This window comes from Astatotilapia calliptera, chromosome 3 (assembly GCF_964374335.1).
Source record: "Astatotilapia calliptera chromosome 3, fAstCal68.1, whole genome shotgun sequence".
Taxonomy (NCBI): Eukaryota; Metazoa; Chordata; class Actinopteri; order Cichliformes; family Cichlidae; genus Astatotilapia; species Astatotilapia calliptera.
This window is the reverse complement of record NC_137424.1, coordinates 80,544,262-80,569,621: the sequence shown is the minus strand read 5'-3', so window position 1 is coordinate 80,569,621 and position 25,360 is coordinate 80,544,262. Positions and strand designations below refer to the sequence as shown.

Here is a 25,360-nt window from a genome sequence, read left to right as displayed (position 1 = left end):
AGAGCAGAAAACGTACCTTGTGATTGAGCTAATTTTTTATTATTCCTCCACAGAGTGGACCAGCAGAGCTCAGAGGTTCCCAGTGGTCAGTCTGTCCAGCAGCATCAAACACAGCTGGACTCCATATTTATGGTCTGCACATGTACAACAACTACTTTTACATCTATTCTGTTCACAATCATCTCCATGCTGCTCTTTGTAGACCGGTGGATTGTCAGTGTGTCCAACATGGATCTGATGTTTGGATCCATGATTTCAGTCTGATTGGCTCATTCATAAAGTGTTCTGTTCCAGCTGCTGGAGGACAACATCATCACTTTTGTGAAGGACGAACTGAAGAAGATCCAGAAGGTTCAGAGTCCAGATTACCCAGAATGGGAGGATGATGAGCAGAGGAGCAGCAGAGAGGCATTTGAAGATCACAGTGAACTTCCTGAGGAGAATGAAGCAGGAGGAGCTGCCTGACCGACTCTAGAGCAGTAAGAGGATTTTTGTAAAAAGATTTAACCTTCTGTGTCATGGCACTTGGTCTTCGACCCAGTCTTTCTATCTTTCTGGACTTTACTGGGTTATTGAAATATCGTATGAGGCTAGTTTCATGGTTATGTTTACATCATGTATAACGTATGATTTGGTGTAACAGCTGAATCTTTTACAAATATTGAACAAGTTCGCACAATCACCTCTTTACAATGGACTATAATGTTTAAATGATTTTCCTGTGTATAATAAACCATAACAGGACATTTCACATATCTGTAGTAAGAAAAATCTCTTTCTGAAAACACTGCACGTCTTTAATGTGCTGCTTGCTTGTGACTTCTTGATGTTGGTAAATACAATAAATGAAAAATACATGTACAACTGTTACGGATTCAAATATTGGGGATGGAGACAAGAGGAAAAACCACAATAACAACACTGGTCCGGCCGGGTTGAGTCAAACGATGATTTTAATGATCACACGCGTGGGAGATGGACACTGATGCAGACAGTCTCAGATCTCAAAATGGTGGAGCATTGATCAAACTCTTATAGCCTCTGGTGCCCCCACCTTATCATAAAAGCCTAAACATTCACATGCTTTCTCTCACACGGCGCCTAAGCTACGACCTTGGCTGCCTGTTTATCTGCTCCTGCTGAGATGGGGCAGAAAACTCCAGCATGTTCTCTTCTAATCAGACAAATAAGGCGATGACTTTCTGCAAACAGTATTTCTTATAACATCATAAAACAATATCATTCATTCACAATAAATCAGCAGTTTAATGTAATGCAAATCAGTTTAACTAATGCAATAGTTATCAGCTTCTTCTAATTCAGGAGAATAATGCAAACTAAAACTACATAATAATTCACAATCTTTAATTAGGGGTCTAACATGGCATAAAGTAATATTATAATCCCACACATTATGCTTCTGCTGTGAAGTCCTTTTTTTTTGTTATTACTGATATATGATATTCCATCGGGAAGACATGATTATTGAACAAATAATGAACAAGTTCTCACAAACAATTCAGCTGTTACACGTTTCAGTATCTGTTTGTATTTCGTGGAATCAACATTTGTGTGCGAGTACACAAAAATCAGTACAGTTATTGCAAAAGTACCAAAAATAAACTAAGCCGACTCACAACTGTACAATAAAACTGTTACAGCCTCATTTTGTTTTTTCACTAATTGAAAACATTTTAATCACAATAATACAACCTGATGTGTAAATATTGGGATGACCACTAGATGGCTTCAGATCTCCATAAAATAAAAATCCGCAGAAACATGAGACGTGCTCGTTTCTACACAAATAAATAAAACAAAGCATTTTAATTACGACATGAAAAAGAAAATACTCTACAGCAGTTGTTAACACTTACTACGCTGACCTATTATTGCTCTTGTATATTACAGATTAGTATGAAGCAATTGTGAGAGTTTTTACTGAGACCATAAAACTACATCTCCCTGATGATGACGACCATGACGACGATGTTAAAGATGATGGCGAGCGCTTCACCAGATCTTAAACTGCATGTGCTCCTTGAAGGCTGCTCTGATGATGATGATGATGATGACGATCATGATGATGATGACGACCGTGATGATAACGATGACCAGGAGGATGATGATAATGGCGATGGTGATGATGGCGAGTGCTTCACCAGATCTCAAACTGCGTGTGCTCCTTGAAGGCTGCTCTGATGATGATGATGATGATGACGACCGTGATGATAACGATGACCAGGAGGATGATGATAATGGCGATGGTGATGATGGCGAGCGCTTCACCAGATCTTAAACTGCATGTGCTCCTTGAAGGCTGCTCTGATGATGATGATGACGACCATGATGATGATGACGACCATGATGATGATGACGACCATGATGATAATGATGACCAGGAGGATGATGATAATGGCGATGGTGATGATGGCGAGCGCTTCACCAGATCTCAAACTGCGTGTGCTCCTTGAAGGCTGCTCTGATGATGATGATGACGACCATGATGATGATGACGATGGTGATGATGGCGAGCGCTTCACCAGATCTCAAACTGCGTGTGCTCCTTGAAGGCTGCTCTGTGCACGATGTTGTTGCTGAAGAGTCTAGAAAGAGACCAAAGCAGAGAGCAGACGTCACTCACACAGAACAACATGAATCCACGTGAGCTCAGGCTGTGAATGATTCCTCTCAGAGTCTGAGAAGAAACTCCTTCATGTTGGCTCACCGCACACAGTGGATGGAGGGGTTGATGGAGAGCAGCTGCAGTAACACATCGGTCGAAGCATCAGTGATCTGATTGTGACTCAGACTGTAACACAAACACAACATGTGGCTCTAACTGATCGCTGCACATTATATTACTGTAGTGTGTGTGAACAGGCTGATGGTTGTTGGTGCCTCCCACAGGAGGATCAGTGTGTGACACTCACTCTAGGACTTGGACTTTGTGCAGATGTGTGATGAGAGGGAGCAGCAGCTGGTCAGTGAGCTGACAGTGACTGAGGTCCAGCTCTGTCAGCCCTTCACACGAGTCCAGCATCTGGACCAAAGCCCCGCAGACCCTCTGATCCAGCGTGCTGTGACTGAGATCCAGCTCTCCACCCAGGGCTGTACACAGGGACACCGCCCGCCTCACTGCGTCCCTCTCACTGTTCACAGGAACCAGAGACAGCAGCTGGAGGAGGACAGTGTTACTGACTCTAAACAGGACAAACAGAGAAACTGTCAGGATGCATCAACACCAGCGTGAACAAGGTTCTCTCTGGTTCAGACTCTTCGGTGGTCTTTCCCACCTGAGGCGGACCCTGTGGAGGACAGGAAACAGCAGGTCCAGCACGCTGTCCTCCACCTCACAGTCTCGCAGGTCCAGCTGTGTGTCCCGGCTGCCCTGTGTCAGGATGGTGGAGACGGCCCTGCAGTCATCAGCAGTCAGACTCAGAGGCTCAGTCTGATCCTCCTCCGGTAGCTCCACACAGGAGGAGCAGGACAGATCCAAGCTGTGCTGCAGAGTCCTCAGCAGGCCTGACGCTGCCTCCTGCTGGACGTCACAGGCAGCACAGCAGTGGATGAACCTCAGCAGCTGGTTCCTGTCAACACTGGAAAGAAACGCATGGAGACAGAAAATCTCAAATGATAGATGCTGCAAACAAACTGCTGGCTCCAATAAAATGTGTTGATCTTTAAAACTAAAGGATTTTAAGAACAGCATCTATGAACTAGCAGCAGACACATTATTGTAATTAGATGTTGGATTTATGCACAGCACTCATGTTATTAAGACAAAGTCACACTGAGCCCAGTTTCCCTGCTTGGGCTGATTGTGCAGGTGGATGTTAACAGATAACAGCTTTAAATGAATAAGGACTCTGTTCATCTGGTAACTCGTTGTTCATAATTTACTGCATTTATCAGATTAAAAGCATCATTTGTCAGCAGTGATGAAGAGTAAATGTCTCCTTTGTGTCCAGGAAGCCACAGAAACACAGCATGTAGCAGATTATTTTAATGGGTCCAGTTCAAATGTGTCTGCAGACAAACTTGTGATTTGCAGCCTTCAGCTTGTTGTTCGAGCAGCTGATAAAAGTAGCCCAGGAGGTGTAATGACAACACTTGATAATAACTATAATTAATACAATTAAATTGTTAATTCGACCAATTTTAATTCACTAAGATTAAAATGACAATAACGCTGATGATACCATTTGGTAAAACCACAAATGAGACACACAAATCAGAAGCAACAAGTCAGAGGCTGCAGTTTGGGAAACACTGAAGATCACCAGAAATGTTTGGGCCTCATTTGTAAACGAAATGATTTCCAATAATATATTTTTAAACAATTATCTGTATAATTAATGAGAAATTGCAAAGCTGACATTTGTAAACTTTGTAAATAATTCATGAATATTGTGTGACATCTAAAAACAGGACGGCTAATGCTAAGCTGCAGTGTGTTCAGCGATAAGTCGGCCCTTAAAAAAAAAATGAAACTTTTGATTAGTCTGAATTTCTTTGTTGTTTAGTAAAGTTTGTGTTGGATTAAAATACAACAAACGGCTCTCACTGTTGCCATGACAGCGGGCTAATGCTAAAGAAAAGCGTGTGTGAATCTCTGAGACTAAACAACAGTCGGGGGCGGGGCATCTGTGATGAAACCCTCGATGATAAGTAGTGAAATAAACATCTGGTCATCATTAAAGAACACATACCATAGTGAGAACATGTTGTTTGTGTCATCAGAGTGTAATTATCGTCTCTTTCCAACTATGATATATAAGATATGAAGCTTCACCACATTGTTGTTCGTACATGTCGCCACTATGAGCACCACTATCAGCGGCTCTGGGATTCTTTTCCAGGGAAACTGAACTCAAAGCCGTCTTCAAACCAGCTTACTGTCTGTAAACATCAACATGAACCAGTTACTGTTTGATCCTGTTTCCTGTTCTGTGTTTGCTACGGTGACCCTGGGTTGTTAGACAGGCGCCCACTAATAAAATGTGTTATTGTTGCTGTTGTTGTTATTATTACTGCTCTACCTTTAAATGATCTTCACTCTGCCTGCTGTTTGAAACTTTCCTTGTAGTTTCTTGTTCAACTGTTCATGTAATCTGTTCCACACTAACAGTAAAATGTTAGCTTGTTTTTGAAGCATTATGTTACAATAAAGTGTGTTGTTCAGCAATCACACAGTGCAGCACAGAAACGAGCTCTAATATCTGACCTGAGACGAGAAACGCTGTCCAGCATGAGCAGGATGGACTCTACTCCCCCTGCTGGTATGGAGGTCCACAGCAGGTTCAGTCTGACTCCGTCTCCGTGTCTGAGGATGAAGATCAGAGCAGCACAGTCCACTGAGTCCAGCTGTCTGCAGCTCAGGCTGATCACATGACCGAGTGACCTCAGCAAACTGGGAACAGCGTGACTGTCGTGAGCTCTGTAGAGCTCTCTGATGGAGCTCATCACAAAGCTGGGACTGGGCCTGAAAACAAAGAGTTTATTTCCAACTTTGTTTAAAGGATCCATGAAGTGCTGATTAAAGATGAGACAGCATTTCAAATCCTCCTGATTAATCAGCAGAAACTGTGTAAAAGATCAAACCACATTCAGCACCTTTTAAACACAATCCTGTCCAGAAAGGGAAGCAGACGTGTGGTCTCCTCCTGTAAGAACAGGTTCTTCCTCAGGTCCACAGTGATGGTCGGAGCCGACGGCTGCTGCAGCAGATAGTGAAGCAGCTCCCAGCTCAGGCAGCAGGAGGTCAGGTCTCCACCAACCTTACTCAAGAAGGACAACGTCAAGTCCTTGTCCTGGGTTTCATGGAGGAGAGACAGGAGCTGCTGGAAGCTCTCTTCACTCAGTCTGCAGAGATCATCAATATAAAATAAGCTTTGAAGTAAAAATCGACATTTTATTTGTCCTGTGATGTTCAGAAAGACATTTACTTGACTGTCAGAGGACCATGATGGAGCAGCAGTGCAATGAGACCCTGAGCAGGGATGCAGGTCTCAGTCAGGTCTAACCGTCCGACTGTCCAGTATCTCAGCAGGGAAGCCAAACTACTGACGGCCCTCAACAATACTCTGTGTGATGGTCGGGCTTTCTTAGGCACAAGAGAAAGCTCTTCAACAGCCAGCCGACGGGCCGCTCTGCCTCTTCTTACCCACTGAGACAGCAGCAAGGACATGTCGATGGAAAGCCTGAAGAACGAAGAGACGAAAGAGCAGAAATGATGAACACCAAGAACTAAAGATTCACATAGAAATGATGTTAGAAGAGCAGGAGAGAGTCATGGTTTCACTTCCTGCCTCAGACTGTGTAGTTGTGTTGTGTGTCTGAAGAGCAGAGCGCCTCCTCTGGCAGACATCTTGCTGGGTGTGAGGATGAGATCCACTTTAGAGCCGCACAGGTTGAGAACTCTCCCCACAGACCAGCAGCTTTTCCTGTGTAACGCTCCTGTTAGCAGCAGCTGGAAGCCCAGCAGCTGCAGCAGAGACTCCAGCTGCTGGGCCTCCTCTCTGGATCTTACAGACATGGATGTGCACACACTCTGGAAGAACTCTGGATCACAGCTGGAACACAGCAAAGATGGGATCAGAGAACATGCTGGAAACGTTCTGCAAATGAAACCATCATCACTTATTTACCTGAGCTGTGAGATAAAAGGCAGACACTGCAGCAAAATCCTCACTTCACTCTCTTCATGTGAGCAGTCTCTCAGCTCCACTTGTTTCTTCTCTGGTTGGAGTTTCAGCAGCTCCAGGAGGATGGAGGTCTTTCTCTCTGAGAGGTCTATGGACCAGACTGCAGGAGCTGACTGGAAAACTGACTGTAATGATGGAAGGACACTCAGACCTGTTTTAGTCTCACAGTCCTTCACATGGGAGCACAGATCCAACAGGAAGTTAATCTGATAATCTTCATCCATGTATCTCTCATGAAGAGGGAATGTCTGATATGTGCACACTGATGCTAACAGCTCCAGGATCTTCTCTCCTGTCTGCTGCTCTCTCTCTGCTGCTGCACAGAACAGACTCACAAAGATCCTGACTGCTTCCTGACGAAGTGACCTCAGAGGAACAACACTGTAACAATAAGAAGGAAACATTCAGAGATGATTTGATGTGAGCTGCATAAAAACACACTGCTGATGGACTCCATGTTGTATATAATGAAAGTCCATTTAAAGCCATCTTCCATCAGAGCAGCTGAGCATAGTATTTAGACTGTTACTGACTCACAGCCAGTGTTGGGAAGGTAAGTTTTCAAATGTATTCCACTACAGATTACAGATTACATGCCCCAAAAGGTATTTTGTAACGTATTCTGAATACTATGGATTACTTAATATATTATCAAGATTTTACAACTACATTAATGTCTCATTGCTGTGTGATTTATTACTATTACTGAAGGTTACTTTTTAAAGTTATTATAGATGTTTGAAGGCTGTAAATAACCTCACTACAAGCTGTACACTTTCCTCAGACAGGTATGAACATTTTCACTCTTCTCTGGCTTGTTTAAACACAAAGTTCAGACCTTGTTAGAAAAATAAGTCCAGTATTATAGAAGAAACCAAAGATCAAACCCTGTTTTCAGAACATGGGAACAGCTGCAGAGAGTTCAACATTAATGAATCAATGGTACAGAAGTAGACGAAGCAAGAAGAATGAGTCAAGTTTGACTCCTCTGACTGTTTGGCTTTGCTTAATGCGTCTTATAATCTGAAGAATGCGGTAACTTCTACCTTCCTTTAGCATGTGCAGAAGTCAAACTTTTGGTGCCATAGTTAGCGTCTTCCTCAGCCTTTTGGGAGCTACCACAGGAGCCTCTGACGGTGCAAAAGGTTTCGTCGACATTGTTGTGTTTGTGGGGGAGAAAACCTACAAACAAACAGCACTGCTGCTCGAGGATTTATGTAAATTTGACAAGCTGAACTCGTTCTGTACTGGACAGGAGACACGGCTCAAGGTTGATTGATAATGGTCTGCAACAAATCAGGATGCACAACACAATGCGCTGTTAAAAAAAAGAAAGTAAATCTGCAGAATTGCACGGACCACACTGCCCACGAGGCTCCCGTCTTTAGGGCTGTGCCTGTAACACTGCTCATATTGCCTTACTATTAAAATAGTTTTCAATAATAATTTTTACAAATATTTCTTACAGCTCTAATGTGCAGCACAGAGCGCTCAAACACATCTATTCATTCACTTCTTCACAGATGTTTATCATCCATTCATGTGCTCATGTTTGTGACTGATGAAGGCGGCATTCGATTGTTCCATTTAGTGTGGAAGAAGAGAGAAATAGCGAATCAAAAGGCCTCCTTTTATGTGAGTGTGGACAGAGACTGAAGCTGAGTGAACACAAAGTTTCCCCCACATTGTCACAGCTGTCATCTCTGACTGCAGGTTTAGCTTTCATCAAGCCAGCTCACACAAAGAAAGCCTGCTTATGATCAAGCTGCTTCACTCTTCAGCCGTCTGTACAATTATACAATTATATTAAAATGCATATACTGAAAAATGTTTCCACTGCTGACTTCAGGGAGCATCTCGTCTTCTGAAGAATTAATCATGTAAAGAAGAATTCATGTACCTGAGCTGTGAGATAAAAGGCAGACACTGCAAGAAACTCCTCACTTCCCTCTCTTCATGTGAGCGGCCTCTCAGCTCCACTTGTTTCTTCTCTGGTTGGAGTTTCAGCAGCTCCAGGAGGATGGAGGTCTTTCTCTCTGAGAGGTCTATGGACCAGACTGCAGGAGCTGACTGGAAAACTGGCTGTAATGATGGAAGGACACTCAGACCTGTTTTAGTCTCACAGTCCTTCACATGGGAGTACAGATCCAACAGGAAGTCACTCTGATATTGCTTCAGATCATCATCATCATCATCATAGAAGTATCTCTCATGAAGAGGGAATGTCTGATATGTGCACACTGATGCTAACGGCTCCAGGATCTTCTCTCCTGTCTGCTGCTCTCTCTCTGCTGCTGCACAGAACAGACTCACAAAGATCATCACTGCTTCATGAGGAACTGAACACCCATCATATGCAACACTGGAACAATAAGAAGGAAACATTTAGAGATGATTTGATGTGAGCTGCATAAAAACAGCCACACACTGCTGATGGACTCCATGTTGTATATAATGAAAGTCCATTTTAAAGCCATCTTCCATCAGAGCAGCTGAGCATAGTATTTAGACTGTTACTGACTCACAGCCAGTGTTGGGAAGGTAAGTTTTCAAATGTATTCCACTACAGATTACAGATTACATGCCCCAAAAGGTATTTTGTAACGTATTCTGAATACTATGGATTACTTAATATATTATCAAGATTTTACAACTACATTAATGTCTCATTGCTGTGTGATTTATTACTATTACTGAAGGTTACTCACCAGACCAAAACCAACTCGACTTAAAATTTATTTCAAACCTAAAACCTTTAGTGAACAATGAAACAAATAAGAGTAAAAATGCAATCATTTACTGGTAGCAATAAAATAATCTTGTACGTCTTAAGCTCTGTCCACACCTATACAGCTTTTTCTATGTGTTTGGGCCTTTCGTTCACACGTAAACGGCATTTTGAATAATCTAAAACTGAGATTTTTTAAACTCCTTCTTTGCATTTACGTGGACGAGGAATACGGGGTTCATCACGCAGCGTCAAAACTTGTGCGTCTTTTTTCATGTCTCACTATCTGCAGTTTTTACACACTTACACACACACAGTTACTGTCCCCCCATTTAAAGGCAGAGGCCTCATTATTTTATGTGTAAAGCGGACCCTCGTTTATTGTGGCAGTTAGGTTCTAAAAGATCCCGCGATAGGTGAAATCTGTACAGTAGTCAGCTTCATTTTTTAAAGTTATTATAGATGTTTGAAGGCTGTAAATAACCTCACTACAAGCTGTACACTTTCCTCAGACAGGTATGAACATTTTCACTCTTCTCTGGCTTGTTTAAACACAAAGTTCAGACCTTGTTAGAAAAATAAGTCCAGTATTATAGAAGAAACCAAAGATCAAACCCTGTTTTCAGAACATGGGAACAGCTGCAGAGAGTTCAACATTAATGAATCAATGGTACAGAAGTAGACGAAGCAAGAAGAATGAGTCAAGTTTGACTCCTCTGACTGTTTGGCTTTGCTTAATGCGTCTTATAATCTGAAGAATGCGGTAACTTCTACCTTCCTTTAGCATGTGCAGAAGTCAAACTTTTGGTGCCATAGTTAGCGTCTTCCTCAGCCTTTTGGGAGCTACCACAGGAGCCTCTGACGGTGCAAAAGGTTTCGTCGACATTGTTGTGTTTGTGGGGGAGAAAACCTACAAACAAACAGCACTGCTGCTCGAGGATTTATGTAAATTTGACAAGCTGAACTCGTTCTGTACTGGACAGGAGACACGGCTCAAGGTTGATTGATAATGGTCTGCAACAAATCAGGATGCACAACACAATGCGCTGTTAAAAAAAAGAAAGTAAATCTGCAGAATTGCACGGACCACACTGCCCACGAGGCTCCCGTCTTTAGGGCTGTGCCTGTAACACTGCTCATATTGCCTTACTATTAAAATAGTTTGTCAATAATAATTTTTACAAATATTTCTTACAGCTCTAATGTGCAGCACAGAGCGCTCAAACACATCTATTCATTCACTTCTTCACAGATGTTTATCATCCATTCATGTGCTCATGTTTGTGACTGATGAAGGCGGCATTCGATTGGTCCATTTAGTGTGGAAGAAGAGAGAAATAGCGAATCAAAAGGCCTCCTTTTATGTGAGTGTGGACAGAGACTGAAGCTGAGTGAACACAAAGTTTCCCCCACATTGTCACAGCTGTCATCTCTGACTGCAGGTTTAGCTTTCATCAAGCCAGCTCACACAAAGAAAGCCTGCTTATGATCAAGCTGCTTCACTCTTCAGCCGTCTGTACAATTATACAATTATATTAAAATGCATATACTGAAAAATGTTTCCACTGCTGACTTCAGGGAGCATCTCGTCTTCTGAAGAATTAATCATGTAAAGAAGAATTCATGTACCTGAGCTGTGAGATAAAAGGCAGACACTGCAGCAAACTCCTCACTTCACTCTCTTCTTCTTCTTTTCCTCGCCATATCAACAGCTCCACTTGTTTCTTCTCTGGTTGGAGTTTCAGCAGCTCCAGGAGGATGGAGGTCTTTCTCTCTGAGAGCTTTATGGACCAGACTGCAGGAGCTGACTGGAAAACTGGCTGTAATGATGGAAGGACACTCAGACCTGTTTTAGTCTCACAGTCCTTCACATGGGAGTACAGATCCAACAGGAAGTCACACTGATATTGCTTCTGATCATAATAATAATCATCATCATCTTCATTTATGTGTCTCTCATGAAGAGGGAATGTCTGATATGTGCACACTGATGCTAACAGCTCCAGGATCTTCTCTCCTGTCTGCTGCTCTCTCTCTGCTGCTGCACAGAACAGACTCACAAAGATCCTGACTGCTGCATGGAGACGTGACCTCAGAGGAAGAACACTGCAACAATAAGAAGGAAACATTCAGAGATGATTTGATGTGAGCTGCATAAAAACAGCCACACACTGCTGATGGACTCCATCTGGTCCATGTTTCCTGTACATAATGACGCGCCATGTTAAATATAACATAAACGAGGGAAACATATCATCTCAGTTGCAGCACATAACTAATTTATTAATCCTCATAAAAACAAGAAAACACAAATATTTTAGAAATTTGTCAAAATTCCACTTTTAGAAGCTTCTTTAAATCAAGAAGAGACGGTAAAAACTTTACTTTAAGATTAAATGAATAGAAAAGTTGTTTTCTGCTTTCTTTGTAAAGTAACTATATACTATGTGTATACTGCATGTGGTGAACGCATGTTCTCCATCAAAACTCTTCACTAAGCTTCTGAATACAATCTGACTTACCTGAGCTGTGAGATAAAAGGCAGACACTGCAGCAAACTCCTCACTTCACTCTCTTCTTCTTCTTCTCCCCATATCAACAGCTCCACTTGTTTCTTCTCTGGTTGGAGTTTCAGCAGCTCCAGGAGGATGGAGGTCTTTCTCTCTGAGAGGTCTATGGACCAGACTGCAGGAGCTGACTGGAAAACTGGCTGTAATGATGGAAGGACACTCAGACCTGTTTTAGTCTCACAGTCCTTCACATGGGAGTACAGATCCAACAGGAAGTCACTCTGATATTGCTTCAGATAATCATCTTCATGTTCATCCATGCTTCTCTCATGAAGAGGGAATGTTTGATATGTGCACACTGATGCTAACAGCTCCAGGATCTTCTCTCCTGTCTGCTGCTCTCTCTCTGCTGCTGCACAGAACAGACTCACAAAGATCCTGACTGCTTCATCAGGATCTAAGCACCCATCATATGCAACACTGGAACAATAAGAAGGAAACATTCAGTGATGATTTGATGTGAGCTGCATAAAAACAGCCACACACTGCTGATGGACTCCATCTTGTATATAATGAAAGTCCATCTTAAAGCCATCTTCCATCAGAGCAGCTGAACAGTGTTCTTAGACAGTTACTGACTCACAACACAAACACTCAGCCTGTGTGTGAAATCACTGCGTTCTGAACTGTAACTGTTATTTTGTTCGCTGTCTGACTTTAGAGAGTCAAACACTAAACATCAACAATGCAGAAACACACAGAGGGGAACAACAACATCTACAACAGCAGCTTCACCTGCTGCTCACATCACACACCTCTCTGCTGTCTGACATCTTCATCTGCTCACTATAGAGCTGCTACCACCATCATCATCATCATGCTCAGTAAAACAAAGTCAGAGATAAAGTCCAGCTTCATGTAACTCATTCATTTACTGAGTTACGTCACTGAAGGACTCGTTGAGTTTGCTTTCATGCTGTTTCCATGGCGATGATGGATTCAGGTGTAAAGGATGTTTCTGGCATGTGTGCACTCCAACACTCTGCAGCAGGAGCTCAGTCACATGATCCTATCAAATATAAATCTAACCTTTCTGATGAGAACGTCTTTATTCTAGATGCTGATAAGCATTAAAAGTCGTCTGATATTTATAGAAAATATGAAACTTCATAGCAACAAACAGCTGAACACGTCAGTGAAACACAGGGATGGACTGAGAACGTTTCCCTCTGAAATATGACAGAGTCTGAATACATTTATAACATGATCCATGTAGATGAGGTCAAACATATGATGCTGATGACAAACAGGCAGCACAAGACAAAATCATCACTTTACAATTCATGGAGCTCCAAATATTTCCATCACTTATTTTCACAGCAAATCTTCTCTTACAGATATTTGACTCGTGTGAAGAGCATGTTATTTACCTGAGCTGTGAGATAAAAGGCAGACACTGCAGCAAACTCCTCAATTCACTCTTTTCTTCTTCTTCTTCTTCTCCCCATATCAACAGCTCCACTTGTTTCTTCTCTGGTTGGAGTTTCAGCAGCTCCAGGAGGATGGAGGTCTTTCTCTCTGAGAGCTTTATGGACCAGACTGCAGGAGCTGACTGGAAAACTGACTGTAATGATGGAAGGACACTCAGACCTGTTTTAGTCCCATAAGAGTACAGGTCCAGGAGGAAGTCACACCATTTCTCTTTAAGAGGACTGTTTTTGTATGTGCACACTGATGCTAACAGCTCCAGGATCTTCTCTCCTGTCTGCTGCTCTCTCTCTGCTGCTGCACAGAACAGACTCACAAAGATCCTCGTTCGGTCTTCATCTGATGTCTCAGCATCAACTCTGCAACAATAAGAAGGAAACATTCAGTGATGATTTGATGTGAGCTGCATAAAAACAGCCACACACTGCTGATGGACTCCATCTTGTATATAATGAAAGTCCATTTTAAAGCCATCTTCCATCAGAGCAGCTGAACAGTGTTCTTAGACAGTTACTGACTCACAACACAAACACTCAGCCTGTGTGTGAAATCACTGCGTTCTGAACTGTAACTGTTATTTTGTTCGCTGTCTGACTTTAGAGAGTCAAACACTAAACATCAACAATGCAGAAACACACAGAGGGGAACAACAACATCTACAACAGCAGCTTCACCTGCTGCTCACATCACACACCTCTCTGCTGTCTGACATCTTCATCTGCTCACTATAGAGCTGCTACCACCATCATCATCATCATGCTCAGTAAAACAAAGTCAGAGATAAAGTCCAGCTGCATGTAACTCATTCATTTACTGAGTTACGTCACTGAAGGACTCGTTGAGTTTGCTTTCATGCTGTTTCCATGGCGATGATGGATTCAGGTGTAAAGGATGTTTCTGGCATGTGTGCACTCCAACACTCTGCAGCAGGAGCTCAGTCACATGATCCTATCAAATATAAATCTAACCTTTCTGATGAGAACGTCTTTATTCTAGATGCTGATAAGCATTAAAAGTCGTCTGATATTTATAGAAAATATGAAACTTCATAGCAACAAACAGCTGAACACGTCAGTGAAACACAGGGATGGACTGAGAACGTTTCCCTCTGAAATATGACAGAGTCTGAATACATTTATAACATGATCCATGTAGATGAGGTCAAACATATGATGCTGATGACAAACAGGCAGCACAAGACAAAATCATCACTTTACAATTCATGGAGCTTCAAATATTTCCATCACTTATTTTCACAGCAAATCTTCTCTTACAGATATTTGACTCGTGTGAAGAGCATGTTATTTACCTGAGCTGTGAGATAAAAGGCAGACACTGCAGCAAACTCCTCACTTCACTCTCTTCTTCTTCTCCTCGCCATATCAACAGCTCCACTTGTTTCTTCTCTGGTTGGAGTTTCAGCAGCTCCAGGAGGATGGAGGTCTTTCTCTCTGAGAGGTCTATGATCCAGACTGCAGGAGCTGACTGGAAAACTGGCTGTAATGATGGAAGGACACTCAGACCTGTTTCAGTCTCACAGTCCTTCACATGGGAGCACAGATCCAACAGGAAGTCACTCTGATAATGATTGTTCATGTGTCTCTCATGAAGAGGGAATGTCTGATATGTGCACACTGATGCTAACAGCTCCAGGATCTTCTCTCCTGTCTGCTGCTCTCTCTCTGCTGCTGCACAGAACAGACTCACAAAGATCCTCACTGCTGCATGGAGACGTGACCTCAGAGGAAAAACACTGGAACAATAAGAAGGAAACATTTAGTGATGATTTGATGTGAGCTGCATAAAAACAACCACACACTGCTGATGGACTTGTCCATGTGTGTCCTGTATATAATGAAACAGACAGTGTTGGGAAGGTAAGTTTTCAAATGTATTCCACTACAGATTACAGATTACATGCCCCAAAAGGTATTTTGTAACGTATTCTGAATACTATGGATTACTTAATATATTATCAAGATTTTACAACTACATTAATGTCTCATTGCTGTGTGATTTATTACTATTACTGAAGGTTACTCACCAGACCAAAACCAACTCGACTTAAAATTTATTTCAAACCTAAAACCTTTAGTGAACAATGAAACAAATAAGAGTAAAAATGCAATCATTTACTGGTAGCAATAAAATAATCTTCTACGTCTTAAGCTCTGTCCACACCTATACAGCTTTTTCTATGTGTTTGGGCCTTTCGTTCACACGTAAACGGCATTTTGAATCATCTAAAACTGAGATTTTTTAAACTCCTTCTTTGCATTTACGTGGACGAGGAATACGGGGTTCATCACGCAGCGTCAAAACTTGTGCGTCTTTTTTCACGTCTCACTATCTGCAGTTTTTACACACTTACACACACACAGTTACTGTCCCCCCATTTAAAGGCAGAGGCCTCATTATTTTATGTTTAAAGCGGACCCTCGTTTATTGTGGCAGTTAGGTTCTAAAAAATCCCGCGATAGGTGAAATCTGTACAGTAGTCAGCTTCATTTTTTAAAGTTATTATAGATGTTTGAAGGCTGTAAATAACCTCACTACAAGCTGTACACTTTCCTCAGACAGGTATGAACATTTTCACTCTTCTCTCGCTTGTTTAAACACAAAGTTCAGACCTTGTTAGAAAAATAAGTCCAGTATTATAGAAGAAACCAAAGATCAAACCCTGTTTTCAGAACATGGGAACAGCTGCAGAGAGTTCAACATTAATGAATCAATGGTACAGAAGTAGACGAAGCAAGAAGAATGAGTCAAGTTTGACTCCTCTGACTGTTTGGCTTTGCTTAATGCGTCTTATAATCTGAAGAATGCGGTAACTTCTACCTTCCTTTAGCATGTGCAGAAGTCAAACTTTTGGTGCCATAGTTAGCGTCTTCCTCAGCCTTTTGGGAGCTACCACAGGAGCCTCTGACGGTGCAAAAGGTTTCGTCGACATTGTTGTGTTTGTGGGGGAGAAACCCTACAAACATACAGCACTGCTGCTCGAGGATTTATGTAAATTTGACAAGCTGAACTCGTTCTGTACTGGACAGGAGACACGGCTCAAGGTTGATTGATAATGGTCTGCAACAAATCAGGATGCACAACACAATGCGCTGTTAAAAAAAAGAAAGTAAATCTGCAGAATTGCACGGACCACACTGCCCACGAGGCTCCCGTCTTTAGGGCTGTGCCTGTAACACTGCTCATATTGCCTTACTATTAAAATAGTTTGTCAATAATAATTTTTACAAATATTTCTTACAGCTCTAATGTGCAGCACAGAGCGCTCAAACACATCTATTCATTCACTTCTTCACAGATGTTTATCATCCATTCATGTGCTCATGTTTGTGACTGATGAAGGCGGCATTCGATTGGTCCATTTAGTGTGGAAGAAGAGAGAAATAACAAATCAAGGCCCCTTTTATGTGAGTGTGGACAGAGACTGAAGCTGAGTGAACACAAAGTTTCCCCCACATTGTCACAGCTGTCATCTCTGACTGCAGGTTTAGCTTTCATCAAGCCAGCTCACACAAAGAAAGCCTGCTTATGATCAAGCTGCTTCACTCTTCAGCCGTCTGTACAATTATACAATTATATTAAAATGCATATACTGAAAAATGTTTCCACTGCTGACTTCAGGGAGCATCTCGTCTTCTGAAGAATTAATCATGTAAAGAAGAATTCATGTACCTGAGCTGTGAGATAAAAGGCAGACACTGCAAGAAACTCCTCACTTCACTCTCTTCATGTGAGCAGCCTCTCAGCTCCACTTGTTTCTTCTCTGGTTGGAGTTTCAGCAGCTCCAGGAGGATGGAGGTCTTTCTCTCTGAGAGGTCTATGGACCAGACTGCAGGAGCTGACTGGAAAACTGACTGTAATGATGGAAGGACACTCAGACCTGTTTTAGTCTCATAAGAGTACAGGTCCAGGAGGAAGTCACACCATTTCACTTTAAGAGGACTGTGTTTGTATGTGCACACTGATGCTAACAGCTCCAGGATCTTCTCTCCTGTCTGCTGCTCTCTCTCTGCTGCTGCACAGAACAGACTCACAAAGATCCTCGTTCTGTCTTCATCTGATGTCTCAGCATCAACTCTGCAACAATAAGAAGGAAACATTCAGTGATGATTTGATGTGAGCTGCATTGTAACAACCACACACTGCTGACACACTTTGCAATGTTTGTGAGTTTAATCTGGATCTTTGCTGATTTTCTGTCTTCAGTAAAATGAAACTTTGATAAAAATCAGAGTCTGTTTATTTCTTTGGAAGTCAGCAAACTCATAAATTGAGCAGAGGATCAAATAATTATGTCACTGCTGTAAAAAGGTAGAACACTGTGAGAACAGCTGTAATACAGTGTTGTATTATTCATGTACGTCGGAGTATTTGGAGAGTTTAGATTTTATATTTGCTATGGTCACTGAATCCTGGTGTTTCTTGGTTTAATGCAGTAACGTCTGTTTTCTACAATGTTTCTATGACAGGAAATGCTGTTTGCGCTGGATTCTCTATGATGAAGGAGATGGCGAGCCACCTCTGAACCTCATCACCTCCTTAGCCTGAGCAGCTGCTCTGAGCTTTCACTGTGCCAGACGAGGAGGCCACGCCCCCTTTTCCAGCCTTCACCTGAGCTCACCTGTGTGAAAGCACAGCACCAAACAGCTTAGCTGCTGTGTTTCACTCAGGAGCACTTTGGAAGTGAACCTGACTGGACGTCTTTACTAAAACTGACTGACTACAAACCAGAGGAGCCAACGACAGAACTTCCAAACTCTTCAACATCCCAGAGACACTTTCCTGCATCATCAGGTGACTCCTTGGTGACTCCTTGTGATGAGGGAGCAGCTAAAGTAGCCTTGATCACTTCAATATCAACACTGTGTTCGTGCTGTTTACACTCGTCTGTGACGCTGTGTGAAATATTCACTAGTGTTTTGTGATCATTCACATTTGATTTGATAGAAGAAGTTTCAGGACATTGAAGTTACAGCTCTGAGTGGCTGCAGCTGCTCAGTGAGTCTCTTCCTCTCTTAAAGCCTCAAACTCACACTCTGGCCCTGCTCATTTAATATTCTGCAAACCTTCAGTGAGTTATGTTTGCACTGTGTGATCAATATTTGTATGTTCTGTATCACTTTGTGCGTTTTCCTTTTCCTGTCATGAAGACAGCTCAGACCTGCTGGCGTCTCCAGGTCCTGCTGAGCTTTCAGGTTATGTGATAAATGCTTTGGAAGTCATGGATGGGCCTCACTTTAGACCAGCTCACACAACATACTTCACTAACAACCAGTAACTGTCTGAATTAACTCAGGAATATCTGTAACACATGTACAACTTTATAAAGTGTTCATCCATCATTGGAAAAGTATCAGACTGCTGTCATTGAACATGTTATATTTGAGCATCTTCAGCAAAACTTCATCATGTGTATCCATGTTTATGAACGACATACTGAGGAGGAGCAATGCTTCATAAATGATGAAACAAGTATTAACTAACACTAATGCTGAAGAGTGTGCAGCTGTTATAAAGTGTTAGCAGCAAAACACTAAACATCAACAATACAGAAACACACAGAGGGGAACAACAATATCTACAACAGCAGCTTCACCTGCTGCTCACATCACACACGTGGAAATCACATATTTACTAACATTTGTCGAGGAGGGAAATTATTTTACTGCTATTGTCAAATAATTGTCATTGCATTAATAATATAATCTGCAGCATGGATATTGCATTCCAAGGTTTAAACAGTGTCTCTTTCAGAAAGACTGAGTTGCAGGCTGACAGGAAGTTGTATGCAGAAGTGAAACCAGGAAGTTATTTTGAGCCGCAGGCTAAGACGAGGCTTTAACAATGTAACAGATAGCTTTAAGAAGGCCTTAAGCAGCTATGACTATTTTATACACAATGCATATCTGTGCTTATTAAAGAGTTGGAGCTCGGTCAATTAATTGGGGGTCGGAAGCTTTGTTCGGCGCGATGTTCGGACAATCTATTGTGCAAGTGACTTGGAGCCAGAGAAGGAATTGCAATACATGCTTACAAAACACTTATATATCAGATCATTTTATATTAAGGTTTTAGTAGAGGTTCTTGATTAAAACATTTATTTAGTAGAAGACATACACATAGTCTCAGTGAGCTTCTGGTCTGGTAAAAGGTCAGAAGTGCAACAGGTGAATTGAGAAAGAGCATTTGAGGACGAGACACAGACAGTAGGTGAAGAGATGACACAAAGAGCATGTGAGGTCAACACACACACACACACACACACACTTTAAATTAGATTTATTTAGAGGAGAGGTTAGTTATGTTTGGCTGTAACTGCAAAATTGTCTTGGTAAAAGAGGAACCGTTTCTTGGTGTCTCGGCAAGAAAGAGGAACAAGACAAGAACTGAAAGGTAGACAGGAAGGGCTAGCCATGAAAATAGAAGATGATTTTCTAGGTGAAAAGTCAATGATGATGTTGATCTGATCTATGTATAAAATGTATCTGTGACGTATGAAGGGGCGTCAGTAAATAAACCCTGATGCTATAAAATATCTGTTCATGCTTTGATTAAGTCGAAGACTACTTCCTGTCTGCGTACAGAGTTGTCTTCCCACATGTGAATTAAAATCTTCGTTTGACTTCACCCGGCCGGATTGGTGTGGTTATTCTTCGATCACCTCTTGTACCCTTCCTCAATATTGAATCTTAACATCTGGGGGCTTCGTCCGGTTATTGAGGAGGGAGAGTTGGAGGTTTGGACGGAGAAATCCGGGGTCTTGGGTGGTCTGACGGGCAGACATGAATTCCAGTGGTCTAAGTGAGTGGGCATAAGCCGGCTTATCCAAAAGGTAAGGCACTACCTGTTGAATTATTTCCAAAGTGTGCCAAATTGGATATGATAAAATTTAAGTCTACTCACTGAAGTTACTGGTGGATGTCTGTTTTGATTTTGATTTTGATGAGAATGTCATGACAGTACTGAGGATTTAAAGCAGTTGGACTGCTGGTAATGGTTGAATGCGGTTGGACCGCTAAAAGGAAAAGCAGTTGGACTGCTCAATGTTTTTAGTATCTTAGGGAATCTGGTTATTTTTTGGTTATAAGGTTGGACCTGCTTCAGTTATACACTTGTTTCGGGTGTTGATTGTTGTTTCAAAGTATTATAAATTATTCTAGAACGGCAGTTCGAGTCTGCTAGGAAGCGCAGTGCTCAGAGGTAACGCTTGCCAATGCAAAGGACGCTTATGCATTGTCCTCGAAGAGGGATAGTCAGTTGGTCACTGTGGAGCTTGGGGCACTCCAGAATAACTAGGAGATAGAGTCTCCTTACCGTTTGGAACGGTATCTGCGCTTTTTTGGGCAGCAAAGGTTGGACCTTGGGTGTTGGACACTTTTAAATTGAGTTAGGGACTTTAGAGATGAGGCCAGAAACTGTTGGACAGATACTGGTTAATTGATTACAAAAAAGTTGGACTTTTATCGGTTAGACCGTTAACTTAAATTTTTCGAAATTCGGTAGGTGTTAAAAGGCAGAAAATCTGTGCAGTTGTAAATATAAGACGTCTTTGTGAATATTAAAAAAGATCTCTGTGGGTCGAGTCAGCAATGCACTGACTGCCTGCTGCTATTCTTAGATGAAGAGTGTGTGTGCATGCAAATGAGGCAGCTGATGCAGAGCGCATGAGAGGATTATGCTTTCGGTTTTGTGTGTCATTCAGCTCTATAACTATTGTTTGCAAATGTGGATAAATGTCTGCAATTAAAATGCTGGCTTAGTAAATAATAACATTGTAAATATATGAATGGTGACAGCGTTTCAAAATAGAATATAAGAATTGTTTGTGTTTAAAACCAACGTTTAGGTAAAGAAGATTTAAGGTGGATTTGAAGGCATAAACAAAAAATAAAAGGGTTACAGTCTGCAAGGGTTGTTAATTCATGAGCTGACTGGATGCAGAGTAAGTGGAGTGGTCATCCTGGGAGGATTGAATGATGCTCTAACTCTGTGGTCAAGTCAGACATAGGCTTTAAGCAACCATGAGCCACTAATAAGCGTGACAAATTAATGAGTATGTGTAAATTGAACTTGTTAAATAGTTTTGATAGGAGTAACTCAATGAGCACGCAATAAAGTGGACTTTTTAGGGGCAGTTTATCACTGACACCATAAAAAGCAACTTAATTAGTAGTTCAATAACAAATTGTAAAGATAACCGTTGTTATTTGAAGAGAGAGAGAAAATTCAGGTTACGTATAGTGAATAAATAAGGAAATGTTAATCTCTGCGTCATTCCACACTGAAATTTCAATTGTAGGGGATCATTTGGAGGTGAATTGTGCAGGACACGGGGAGACAGAAGAATCTCCCCATGAGTTTTCAGTGTGCATAGAAATTGAGGAGGCTGAACCGGAAGCCTGCCTGGGTCGTTGTTTTTGTTTATTTGAGGGTCTGCTGGAAGTTTGTGAAAACGACCACCTTGATATGTGGGAGCCTTCTCGGGCAGCGATTTTTTTGTTAAACATGTGGCAGGCTGTGCAACATGGAGAAAGCTTTGACATAATGTCATAAAGGTGATTTCTTGGTTTTAGATTTATTAGTATGGGATGCTTGAGGGTGTGTTGCTGTAAAGTATATAAGGGACGCGCAGCGCCGTTAATGGGTTTAAAATAAATGAAAAAACACTAATCCGAGGAACTATTGGAGAGGTAAGTATACGGAGATGAGCGCGTTGCGCATAAGGGTTGCTGGTGTCATATATTAACACTTTGAGGGCGAATAATTTTGATTGAGTGTCAACGCTTGAGAACGCGAGGACAGCGTCTAAAGGGCTGGGTTAAACTTTGTGTATCACCGAGCAGGGGAAGAGGAGCCAGTGGTTGCGAGAACAGCGAGACGAAGATTGAAACCGAAAGTTAAGCGTGTCTGGGTGACCTAGACCAAGAAGGTGGAGTCGACCAACGCCATTGGAAGAGGTAAGTCTGTGTTTCAGAGAATGGCTGACAGCTCGGGTGCGACACCTAGTAGGAAAAGGGGATGCAAACCTCTGAAGGATCAGCTCGAACAGCGTAAGAAAGTTGTTCGCTTGGCTTCCCCTGGAGTATTAAAATCAGCAGAGAAAGAGTGCCAAGCGATGGAGGTTGAGGTAAGTAAACCTATTATATCCCAACAGAAAGGGCTGGGTGATAAAATACCTCTGAGCTTGGTGTTAAAAACTGAAGGAGAAGTGTATGGACAAATGCATGAGGCCCTACGTGCGTCCATAGAGGCATTAACGGCATTGGAGGTTATAAAGCAGAGAGTAATGCAGGGAGGGCCAGAAGAGGAGAATGAAGGCCGTGCGACGTCATCAGAAGAAGAAGACGATGAGGAGGACGAAGATGGAGGAGCTGAACCTCAACCAAGTACAAGCCTAATTTTGAGGAAAAGAAGTGTGAAGAGAGACCAAGCACAGAGACAGCCCATATTTAGGAGCTCAAAGGGAAAAGGAAAGTCGAGGAAGAGTAGAAAAGTGAGTTTTGAACAAGGAGCTCCTGACCCTGGTTTAAGTCTGCCTCTGATAGCAGGTCCAAAGAACGAACCAGTTTATCGCGCCTATAAGGTGAGAGATTTGGAAGCATTGGTTAAACAACTTCCACCAATAACCAAGGGAGAACATTGGGAAGGAGAAGAATTAGCGCTGGGCGACTTTCGCGCTTTGGCCGGACGTTGTATGCTGGGTGGTGGGTTAGCAGATGTAGAGCAGATAGCTCAAACAACCAGATATGCAAATGACCTGAAATATCATGAGGTGCAGAGTGACTTAGCAGATGCAGTTCGGGAGAAGGACCCAACTCCTAACTCTGGAGCCATTCCAAAAATTATTTGGGATCCCAAAAACACACCCAGAGAGTGTTTAGCTAAAGCAAAGGAACAATGGTTGTTAGGAACAGGAATACATCCGGGGAAGGAGGGTGAAAGTAGAGCGTGGTTTCGTTCGGCAGTGCTGGCAGGGCTGCCCAACCAGGTTGCAGTTGACTTGGAAAAGAACCCAGATTTTGCCGTTGCAGACTCGGTGCAGTGGGACAGACATGTGACCCACAGACTTCAGCAGGAACAGGATTTGGCAAACAAACAAAAGAAAGAGTTGGAGGAAGCCCAGGCGTGGCTGGTCAAGTTGCAGCTGGCAGAAGCAAAAAACAAAGCAGGAGACAGAAAGAAAGAGGATAAAGAGAGCGCAAGGAAAATAATGGTGGCAAGGCCTCAGCCCGATCCTGTGCCTGACTGGCCAGATCAGGATCCGGGTCTCTACCCTGATGACCGTTGGCCCGCCAATGCACCAAGGCAGCGTCAACCCGTAGGGAATTGGGGGACCGGTGGACCGCAGAGAGGGCGTGGTGGATCCGTGAGGGGAGGACAAAGGGCTCGGAATCCGGGGAATCCTGGCAGTGTGTCTTGGACTGGCTGTTACAGCTGTGGAGCAGAAGGACACTGGTCCCGAGAATGCCCTGAATCGCAGCGAAATTATCAGAGGCGAGGCTATCAACCCCAGGCACGAGGAGGCCCAAGACAAAGAGTTGCTTACAGGGGAGCACATCAAGCTCCAAACCCGAATGCAGCACCAGCCCCCAGTACCCAGTAGCCGACTGGGGCTGGGAGGGGGAGCAATACTGATGGAGCCCGGAGAAACTGAACAGCGTGGGGACGGTAGAACCTATGCTGTCAATGATGATGATCCAGCATTGACACAGCTGGGAAAACAGACTTTGAAGCACCAATATGTGGTGTCCTGACAGGTGCCTGGAAAATCTCATGGGCAGGGACCTGCTTGTGAAACTGGGATCACCTTCAAAGACTCAATATCTAGTCCAGAACTCTGAACAACCCACTGTCGAAATCTACTGGGGGAGGCTAGTGGAAGAAGGCATTTTGAGACATTATCAGCTGTGGAAACCCTGGGTAATGAGCCTGGCCGTCTATTCCCCCCCGCGAGATCCTTTCCACGTTACACTCTTTTATGATAGGGAAGATAATGATATCTATCGGGAACAGTTCCAGTCTGATCTTGAGGGACAGACGTGGAATGTGCAAACACATAACATTTATGTTGGACCAGAAGGTGTGGCCGCGGCTGTGAAATTTACTGATGAACAACTGCCTTGGTACAATGTGGGAGAGGATTCAGCCCCTCACATTACATTGGCGGTCCACGAGGGTCATGGGCCAAGAGATCTGGGACCAATGGTCAAGCGGGCGCTGGACAACGCACGCTGGCAAAGCACCCAAATTCCAAACGTCTGGTATGCACCAAAATGTAAAATATATCGCATAACTTGTTTGTCCAACGATGCAGTGATCTTAGAACATAAAGAAATCTCCAGAATACATGGCAGGGAAAGAATGGATCATCCTGATGCAGTAGCTGAGCTCTCAAAATTGCCTGGTACTTTGTGGTCCGCAGGGCCCACAGATGTAGGTCTAGCTAACTGTTCGCCTGTCCTGTTCCGGCTGAAGTCTGACATACCATTTAACAGACCATAATAGAAGCACAAAACTGAAGACCAAAAGTGGTTCACATGTATTGACCTAGCGAATGCATTCTTTTGTCTCCCACTGCACGAGTCACTCAGAGACACTTTCTCATTTACATACAGAGGCCGCAAATTTAGGTACACACGCCTACCACAAGGCTTTGCACTCTCACCAGGAATTTTTAATCAGGTGTTGAAAGAGGCATTGTCCCCATGTCAACTGCCAGGGGGCTGTAAATTAATACAGTATGTTGATGATCTTCTTATTGCAGCCCCGTCAGCAGCGGCCTGTACGGCAGCATCGCTTGTGGTGTTGAACAGATTGGCGGAGTGTGGCTTCAAAGTGAGCAAAGAAAAACTGCAGTTGGTCCGGCCAGAGGTAACATTCCTGGGCCGGGTGATTGCACACAGATCAGT

General features: G+C 42.8%; 2 protein-coding genes across 2 annotated transcripts in view; both read right to left on the bottom strand.

The window, feature by feature from the left end:
* Positions 1-17: 17 nt before the first annotated feature.
* Positions 18-6,572, bottom strand: LOC145425928 (uncharacterized). The gene is made up of 8 exons (XM_080299421.1): positions 6,312-6,572; positions 5,949-6,203; positions 5,617-5,865; positions 5,228-5,485; positions 3,297-3,599; positions 2,934-3,203; positions 2,729-2,812; positions 18-2,606 (listed from the first exon to the last, which is right to left on the bottom strand). The coding sequence occupies exons 1-8, from the start codon at positions 6,536-6,538 to the stop codon at positions 2,540-2,542; spliced, it is 1,713 nt and encodes a 570-aa protein (XP_080155547.1). The 5' UTR covers positions 6,539-6,572; the 3' UTR covers positions 18-2,539.
* The window catches only part of LOC145423549 (uncharacterized), a 37,300-nt gene continuing 18,509 nt past the window's right edge, over positions 6,570-25,360 (bottom strand). The window contains exons 7-17 of the mRNA XM_080296190.1: positions 24,259-24,323; positions 23,698-24,163; positions 17,332-17,466; positions 14,972-15,121; positions 13,596-13,730; positions 12,172-12,357; positions 11,282-11,476; positions 8,816-9,001; positions 6,874-7,023; positions 6,651-6,655; positions 6,570-6,575 (exon numbers count right to left, since the gene is read on the bottom strand). Of these exons, the coding sequence (XP_080152316.1) occupies positions 6,570-6,575; positions 6,651-6,655; positions 6,874-7,023; positions 8,816-9,001; positions 11,282-11,476; positions 12,172-12,357; positions 13,596-13,730; positions 14,972-15,121; positions 17,332-17,466; positions 23,698-24,163; positions 24,259-24,323 (1,679 nt within the window). The remainder of the gene's footprint in view (positions 6,576-6,650; positions 6,656-6,873; positions 7,024-8,815; positions 9,002-11,281; positions 11,477-12,171; positions 12,358-13,595; positions 13,731-14,971; positions 15,122-17,331; positions 17,467-23,697; positions 24,164-24,258; positions 24,324-25,360) is intronic.

Coding starts and splice junctions, on each gene's coding strand:
- LOC145425928 (XM_080299421.1), bottom strand. CDS start 6,538: ATGTCTGTAAGATCCAGAGAGGAGGCCCAGCAGCTGGAGTCTCTGCTG. Junction 3,600..5,227: donor GACAGCGTTTCTCGTCTCAG/GTCAGATATTAG, acceptor GTTTCTTTCCAG/TGTTGACAGGAACCAGCTGC. Junction 3,204..3,296: donor CTCCACAGGGTCCGCCTCAG/GTGGGAAAGACC, acceptor TGTCCTGTTTAG/AGTCAGTAACACTGTCCTCC.